The sequence below is a fragment of the Mus pahari genome, chromosome 4 (genome assembly GCF_900095145.1).
Source record: "Mus pahari chromosome 4, PAHARI_EIJ_v1.1, whole genome shotgun sequence".
Lineage (NCBI taxonomy): Eukaryota > Metazoa > Chordata > Mammalia > Rodentia > Muridae > Mus > Mus pahari.
This window is the reverse complement of record NC_034593.1, coordinates 31029367-31037989: the sequence shown is the minus strand read 5'-3', so window position 1 is coordinate 31037989 and position 8623 is coordinate 31029367. Positions and strand designations below refer to the sequence as shown.

At 43.5% G+C, this 8623-nt stretch overlaps 1 protein-coding gene across 3 annotated transcripts in view; it reads left to right on the top strand.

Moving 5' to 3' along the window:
• Positions 1 to 6902: 6902 nt before the first annotated feature.
• Positions 6903 to 8623, top strand: part of Bbs7 (Bardet-Biedl syndrome 7) — a 39028-nt gene continuing 37307 nt past the window's right edge. For all 3 annotated transcript variants that reach the window (XM_029538078.1, XM_029538079.1, XM_021196086.2), the window contains exons 1-2: positions 6903 to 7041; positions 8164 to 8229. In XM_029538078.1, coding sequence (XP_029393938.1) covers positions 7006 to 7041; positions 8164 to 8229 — 102 coding nt within the window. In that variant the 5' untranslated portion in view covers positions 6903 to 7005. The remainder of the gene's footprint in view (positions 7042 to 8163; positions 8230 to 8623) is intronic.

The window sequence follows — 8623 nt, the reverse complement described above, 5'->3', positions numbered from 1 at the left end:
GGCTGGCCTCGAACTCAGAAATCTGCCTGCCTCTGCCTCCCGAGTGCTGGGATTAAAGGCCTGCGCCACCAGGCCCGGCTATGTTTCTTTTTTTTAAGTTGGATTATAGTAGGCTATTATTTTGTTGCAATCGTCTAATATGTACTTCTGAAGTTTTAATGCTAAATAAGATCAGCAAGTTACCCCTTGTCTTGCCTTCTGGTCCTTTCTGAGTTTTGGATCCATGGGAGTGTCTTAGTTAGGGTTTTGCTGCTGTGAACAGACACCATGACCAAGGAAACTCTTATAAGTACAATATTTAATTGGGGCTGGCTTACAGGTTCAGAGGTTCACTCCATTATCATCAAGGCAGGAGCATAGAAGAAGCATCCAGGCAGGCATGGTGCAGGAGACGCTGAGAGTTCTACATCTTCATCTGCAGGCTGCTAAGAGAAGACTGGCTTTTGGGTCAACTAAGAAGAGATTCTTTTTTTTTTTTTTTTAAGATTTATTTATTTTATTTACATGAGTACATTGTAGCTGTCTTCAGACACACCAGAAGAGGGCATCTGATCCTATTACAGATGGTTGTGAGCCACCATGTGGTTGCTGGGAATTAAACTCAGGACCTTTGGAAGAGCAGTCAGTGCTCTTAACCGCTGAGCCATCTCACCAGCCCTAGGAAGAGATTCTTAAAGCTCATGCCCACAGTGACATATTTACTCCAACAAGGCCACACCTCCTAATAGTGCCACTCCCCTGGCCAAGCATATTCAAACCATCACAGACACTGTTTTATCACTATGAAGAGACACCATTACAAGGCAAATTTTTATCAACAAACGCATCTAATTAGGGGCCTGCTAACAGGTTCAAAGACAGTCCATTCTCTCTATGAGCAGGGCAGGACAAGGCAGACATGGTGCTGGAGAAGCAGCTGAGAGTTCAACATCCTGAGCCATAGGCAGCAGGAAGGATCCTGGGTCTGATGTGGGCTTTCTGAAACCTCCAAGCCCATCCCCAGTGACATACTTCCTCCAACAAGGCCACGCCTCCTAATCCCTTAAAACAGGACCACTCCCTGGTGATTAAGCATTCAAATATATCTTCAGTTCATTCCTGTCAAATCTCACTGGGACATAAATTGTGGTCACACGAGTTACTAGTCTAACAAACCAACTAAACAAACAAAGACACCGTTGCTGTCACACAGAAAGACTTACAAGACAGGAAGACAAAAAAGAACACCAAATACACCTCTGAAAGCTCTTACGGACTACTCAGTTTCTACCTCAGCGGAGTTATGAAGACCATATACATATTTTGCTAACACTGTAGCAAAGACTTCATCTTAACAATTTCAGTTGTAATCTAATAGTACGCGTCTTAAACACTTTTCAAATTTGATGCATTTTAACCATGTCTCGGAACAGAACAAAGCTGATTTTTTTTTTTCATTGTAACATGTTATTCTGTTTTGAGAGAGACATTGGTGACAGGGACATTCCACAGTGGACGATACTCTTTTTCACATCGTTGTCTGAGGTTCCGAATGTGGATGGATTTGCTTGTAACTAGGGAGCAGAACACATAGAGAATAATTTTCCCAATCAGGGTTAGAAAAGAGCAGAGGACAGCCTCAGAGTCTCGGGATCTGGAAAGAGCAGAGGTATGAAGATAAAGCTGTGACTACCATACCATTTATATACATTCTATACATGCTTTTATGACTACCATACCATTTGTATACATTCTATACATGTTTTTATGACTACCATACCATTTATAAACATTCTATACATGCTTTTTTTCTTTTGTCCTGTCTCCATGCAGCTATAGAGAGCTCTTGAGATAAAATTTCCATTTGTTTGCCTCCCTTGTAAAAACTGGCATCCTGTGTTTTATATTTACCTCACTGATTGTTAGAGCTTAGGTTAGCAATGGGTTTCATTTTGTGGCGTTTGCATAATTCCATCATTATACTTTGTTCTCATTAGTTCTCCTGCTCACTGCCCTCTATCCCTACCCCCCAAACCCCCCACTTCTGGGTAGCTCCTTCCAGCACATTTTCTTAGTATTTCATTTTCCCATCTTCATAGTTTTGAGTTATTAGTGGAGAGCACAGGTGATGACCAATGGTTTGGTAGGCACTGGTTTTGCCCTGCCTTGATCCCCTGTGCTGGGCTGTACCCCCCAACTCCCTGATACTCAGGAGCAGTTCCTAGCTAGTCTTTCTGCCAAAAGGAAGAAACTTTCCCTATGGCTATTGACTGCCTGGCTGTGGGCACAAGAGGCTGTCCCTCATATCAATGAAAGGCTAACCTGTTGGCACAATCCTTGACCTAGGAGCACTCCCAGAGCAGAAGCCAGACTCGTGACAGAAATCCTTAACTTTCCACCCTGCCTTTTCGTACTCCGTTTTGCCTGGGAGCTTCCTACAAGGAATCACTGCATGCAAGCCTGATTAGGTTTTGCTTTTGGAAATACACGGACGGTATTGGTCACTGTGTGGGTTAGTTAAAGGATTACTGTCAGAATTAATATTTCTTTGGGGGTTAAAGAGAACTGTGAGTCAGCAGGCCTTAGTTCTCCCATCTGGTGTATAGGCAGAAGACCCTGCAAAGCAGGGCTCAGTGAAGTTACAAAGTTCAGAGAGGGCACGCATTAACAAGACCCAAATCACCCTGTCCAGATAGGACATTCAGATGCTTAAAGTTAGAGGTTTGTCACAGTCTCGGGACTTCTCTTTTGTGATCTCTTGCTTTTTTGTGTTTGCTTCTGTTTCTTTTCTTTTTTTTTTTTTAATGTTTTATTTATTTATTTATTACATGTAAGTAGACTGTAGCTGTCTTCAGACGCTCCAGAAGACGGAGTCAGATCTCATTACGGATGGTTGTGAGCCACCATGTGGTTGCTGGGATTTGAACTCAGGACCTTAGGAAGAGCAGTCAGGTGCTCTTACCCACTGAGCCATCTCACCAGCCCCTTGCTTCTGTTTCTTGCTCCTTTCTTAGTCAAAAACAAGATAAATATAACACTCAGATTATGGTTTAAATACTATACATAACAAATTTGATAGTTTGTAAAGAAATGCTGTGTAAGCTTTATTTTGAGAAATTTCTATTCAGATTTTAGAATACATTACTAGGGCCTTTTGTTGAGAGGTGTTTCTTATTGCTGTCCATGTGTATGAACGCTGTGTGTGTGTGTGTGTGTGTGTGTGTGTGTGTGTGTGTGTGTGTGCATGTGCGTGTGTGCGTGTGTATGTGTGCGCACAGGCATTCTTTATATTGTTGATGCTCTCACCTCAAAGAAAACACAGCCCAGGAACATGGATTCAGGCTGCTTGGTCTGGAGTGTTCCAACATGAAAGAGATTACATGAACTTTTATGGATCCAGAACTAAAGAAAGCCATATTATAAATGGAGACGTTTACCAAATGCATTGGTGGGAAGTCGAGTATGCAGTTTCTAGATACTGTCTGATGACATCCTTATATTTGGGGTAGTGGAAGATAATGCTATTATGCTAACACACTGGAAAATATTTTAACTAGTCGTTGAAAGGAAATTAGGTCAGATACACATGTGGGAAGAAATGGTTGATATGGGGATTAAAAACCACCCCAAGTGATTTTTGGTTATGGATCTGCAATTCCCCACAGTTGTTCATGTGACTCCTTACCGAGCACAGATGTGGCTTTTTATCTCTCTAAGAATTTCAGTTCACAGTATATTCTGCATATGAAGCCTTTGTCAGATTAATCGCTTACACACATCTCCTGGCATTCTGCACGATGTTTCTTTACTCTTTGGCTCCTTCCTTTGCAGCCAGAAGCCTCTCAGCCCCGTGCAATCCCATTTGCCTAGTTTGCATTTGTTTCCCCAGCTTTGTGGATTCTGTCCAGAACATCATCGCCCGTATCAAAGTCTTCTCACTGATTTGTTTTGAGATGGAATCCCAATGTACACTTGGCTGTCCTGGAACTCACTGTGTAGTCAAGGCTGGTCTTGAACGACAGGTTTGCCTGAGTGCTGGGATTAAAGGCAGAGGCCACCATGTCCCACCGCTCTCTGTTGTTTTGTAGTTTCAAGTATTCGTATCTTTGTTTTCAGGTGGGCTCTGTGTAGGGTTGGAGACGAGCGTCAGCTTTTGTCTTACTTGCAGATACCCAGATTTTCCAGTACCCTTTATTGAAGAGTTACTTTTCTCTATTGCTGGTTTGGACACTTTTGTTGAGGATCCGTTGGCTGAAGATGCTTTGGATTATTCCTAAGCTTTTCATTTTGTTCCTTCTGTCTATTTGTAGGAGTCGGGCTGGTATCAAGCTGGCTCTGTCATTATACGGCTGTGGTGTATCTTGAGATCAGACGCTGTGATGCTGCTAGCTCTGTTCTTGGTCTGTTCATTTTGGTATCTGGAGTTTTGTGTCTCCGTCAACACTTAGGATTTTTTTCTAGTTCTTTGAAGAATGCCATTGATATTTTGATTGTGCAGATTCTATGTATCATTACAATTAACATGGACATCTTAACAGTATTAATTTTTCAAATTCAATAATATGGGGTGGGGTTCCTTTTTCTTGTGTGTTTCTCTGGATGAAAAATGAATTTTTTCATTAGTGTTTTGTTTATTTTTTGAGACAGGATCTCACTGTATAGGTCTGGCTATCCTGAAATTCACAGAGATCCACCTGCCCTGACTTCCTTGGTGCTGGGATTAAAGGACTGTGCCACCACAGCTGGTTATTCCCATCCTTAATACAATGTATCACTAAGCAAGTTATAGTCCCATGACTCACACCCAGTGATACAGTGCTGCCAATCAAGCCTAGGGCTTTGAAAATGCAAGGCAAGCACCTTACCAACTGAGCCACATCTCCAGAACCCCTAGACTATTTATTTAGTAAATAAATTTGTCTCAGAAAGTTTGGTGCACAAAATGATGATTTTTATATGTTAATTTTGTATAATCTCAATTTTACAAACTTAATGTATTAGTTCTAACACTCTTAGCAGGGTCTTCAGGTCTTTCTTTAAGTAGTTCATATCATCTGCAAATAGAGACAATGTAACTTCTTTTTTTATTTGTATACTTTTATTCCTTTCTCTTCCTAATTACTCCACAGTCCAGTACTATACTAAGAGTGGCAAAAGGGGGTGCTCTTATCTTTTTCCAGAATTTAGGAGAAATACTTCCAGATTCTCCCCTTCGCTTTGACATTGGCTGTGGACTTGTATTATATAGCCTTTATGATGACACATGGTTTTTTATTTATTTTATATGCATTGGTGTTTTGTATGCATGCATGTCTGTGTGAGAGTGTCAGATCCCCTGGAAATGGAATTACAGATAGTTTCCATGTGGGTGCTGGGAACTGAACCCAGGTCCTCTGGAAGAGCAGCTAATGTTCTTAACCACTGCTTCTCTCCAGCCCCGACACACGTTTTTTATACAGTTAGATTTGCTCAAAGGTTTTGTCACAAAAGGATGTCGAAATTTTATGTTTTGTTTTTTGAGACAGGTTTTCGCCATGTTACCCAGGGCCTTTGGGATAGCTGGCATGACAGGTGTGCTTGACAGCTGGAATGATGTCTTCATTGTGCTGGAATCGTTGCTAGATTTTTTGCTTGTTTGTTTGTTTTGAAATTTTTACTTCTTTGTTTCATCAGTGATCTCTGTCTAGACTTTTCATTGCATTTTTCCCTTCTTTCTCCTTTTGTTCTTCCTATTTTTAAGTTTTAAAGAAAGTAAGTGTTTGCACCTGGTGATTCAGCTCTTTTTGTTAGTAGTCTGAAGGTAGCACAAGACATGTGGCAAGAGACTGTGTGTGCGCATGTGCATGAGTGCATGTGTGTGTGTGTGTGTGTGTGTGTGTGTGTGTGAGTGCGTGTGTGTGTGTGTGAGTGTGTGTGAGTGTGTGAGTGTGTGTGTGTGTGTATATGTTTCTCTTGTGCCCTGTTTTGGTTTGGTATGAGGAAATGCTGGCCTACAAGAGTTTGAAAAGCCCCATCCTTTCAATTTTAGGAAATAGTTTGGGAAGAATTGGTGCTTTTGTTTTGAAGTCGCCTGTCCTGAACTTCTTTTTTAAGGTGACTTCTCATTACATACTATTGGTTTACTCAGATTTTCTGTGTCGTTACTGTTTGGTTTCTCTGTTTATTCTATTGTTTCAAACTCATTTCTTTGGTATTAGTATTATGTTTTGATTTGATTTGTTTGACTCAGAGTCTTGTACTGTGGCCCTGGGGGAGGGGGGGCGTAGTTAGAGAATGGGAGGAAGGGGATTGGCAAGATGGCCCAGTTGTTAAAAGAACTTGCCACCAAGCCCAAGGATCCTCAGGGTGGTTGTCCTCGGACTTCGACATGACCTCCAACACACACACACACACCATAAATACAGTTTGTGGGTTTTGTTGTTTTAAAATTTGCGTACCAGGCTGGAAGGTGGCTCAGTGTTTCAAAGCACTTGCTGCTGTTGCACAGGACCCAAGATTAAGTTTCCCAGCAAACACATAAGTTCCAAGGCCCTGGCCTCCTTAGAAGACAACAGGCATGTGATGCACATAATACATTGGGCAATATTCATATACACACAAAACAAAAATGAATCTCTGAGGGGAAAATTTGTATGACAAAGTCTAAAATGAAGAACCAGGAGTAGAACAAGGCACAAAACATTCGCTTCTGGAGAGTTTCATTCAGAGCTGAAGGAACGTGCAGGCAGAGCAAAGCTCCAGGCAGATCCGCGGGCCCAGCGGCCCAGAGCTGGGAGGCGGAGAACGCGCCCCGGTTGCCCTGGAAACCAGCCAGCGTTTGAGGACCATTCCCTCCGCCCCGCTTTCTCCGAGCAGCTCTCCGGGAGAGGGCGGGGCTTCACAGTGAGCTGGGACGGGTCACGTGTCGAGCGGGCGTTGCTGGGCGCCGCTGCCCTGACGCAGGCCGGCTCGTCCGTTTTGTGGTGGGCTCTCCCAGGGAAGGCTTCCACATTGGCAAGCGGGTCCCCTCCGCTCCGTGCGGCCGCCATGGATCTGACGTTAAGCCGGGCAGACTATCTCCAGGTAAACCGGTCGGCGGGCGCCCTCGTGGGTGGACGCGGGCCTGGGGAAGCCCGGGTCCCTCCAGGCCAGGTCCTGGGGTGTCCCAGCCGCTCCCAGTGGTCTCGACCGCCCTGTCACTCCCACTGGGCCTGACCACACCAGCCAGATTTCAGTTAAACCATCACAGCCCTACTGAGCTGACTAAATCATCACAAAAATCTGCCACTAAGGTAGTTAGTGCAAGGGAAGAGTCAGGAGCCCAGAGAAGGTAAATACTTTGTGCCGTAGTAGTAACCAATTCTGTAGTTGCTGTTTGAATCAAAGCGCCGGACTCCAGAGTGGGCATCCCTGTGGTGCATGACTCCTTCATTCCTCTTAACCATCTCTTAAGAAGTTCTTCGTGGTATAAAACACCCGCTTAGTTTCCCAGGGCGTTGGGCCAGATAGCTCGCTTTAGTATCTTATGGACGCTGCTACACCCTGTTAATAGCTCCTGGATCTGTCCAATTAGTCACCATCTCTCTGATTCCCAGTTTGGGTTCTCACCTTTAGCTTGGATGGACAGGACCGACAAGCTCCATGTCCAACTTCCCCAAGCTATGGTTCAAAGCACTTGACAATGTCAAACTAAATGGATTGCTTAAAACTTAAGCAGCGTGCCTAAAAATTCAGATAAAGTCACACCTGCACTACGCAGGTGTTCTCATGATTGGTTGTTTAAGTTCTGGTGACAGTCACCTCTGCTGAACAAGTCATTCTGTTCTCCTCCCTGTGCCTTTTGTAGAATAGTCGTGGTCAGTTACACTGGAATCTTAGGATGTCAGCAGGTATGTTATTTCTGCGAAAGTCCCCTATTTTCCATCACTAATAGGAAGGGCTTCTAAAGATATTTCCTGAAGTTCCTTGCCAGTAATATTGTACAATTACTTTTTTTTTTTAACGTTTTGGATTGTTTCCTGTATTCCGACTTTCTCTGACATATTGCATTAAAATAAAAGTTAACTGATAAGAATTTACATTTCAGTGAAAAAAAAAACCTAAAACTCCCATGATCTGGTCTGTTCTTCTTAAATGGTCCATGTAAGAACTTCAAATCACAGTTTGTCCAAAGACATCCACTAGTTGGCTGTTCTGTTTCCTTAGGTCGGAGTGACCTCTCAGAAGACTATGAAGTTGCTTCCTACCTCAAGACAAAGGGCTACACAAAAGGTGATGCAGATGCTGACACTCCGCCTTCTCCTGCCTCTCACAGGGCAGGCTCACGTTGCTATCCTTATTGGTACCTTGGTGTGTAACAGGTGCCGACGTTAAGATGGAAATGAACAAAGATGGAATAGGAGCCAGCGGTTACAGAAAGTCGTGTTCCCGGACATTGATATTACATACAAGTAGTAAGTTGTGTGAGAAAACTCAGTCAGGACCATACATCGTGAGCTTCCGTTGTAGTTCAGTGGGAGAGACTTAGTTACCAAGTTCAAGACCCTGAGGTTAGTCCCTAGCACTGAAAAAACAAAACAGGGCTGGGCGTGGTGGCGCATGCCTTTAATCCCAGCACTCGGGAGGCAGAGGCAGGTGGATTTCTGAGTTCGAGGCCAGCCTGGTC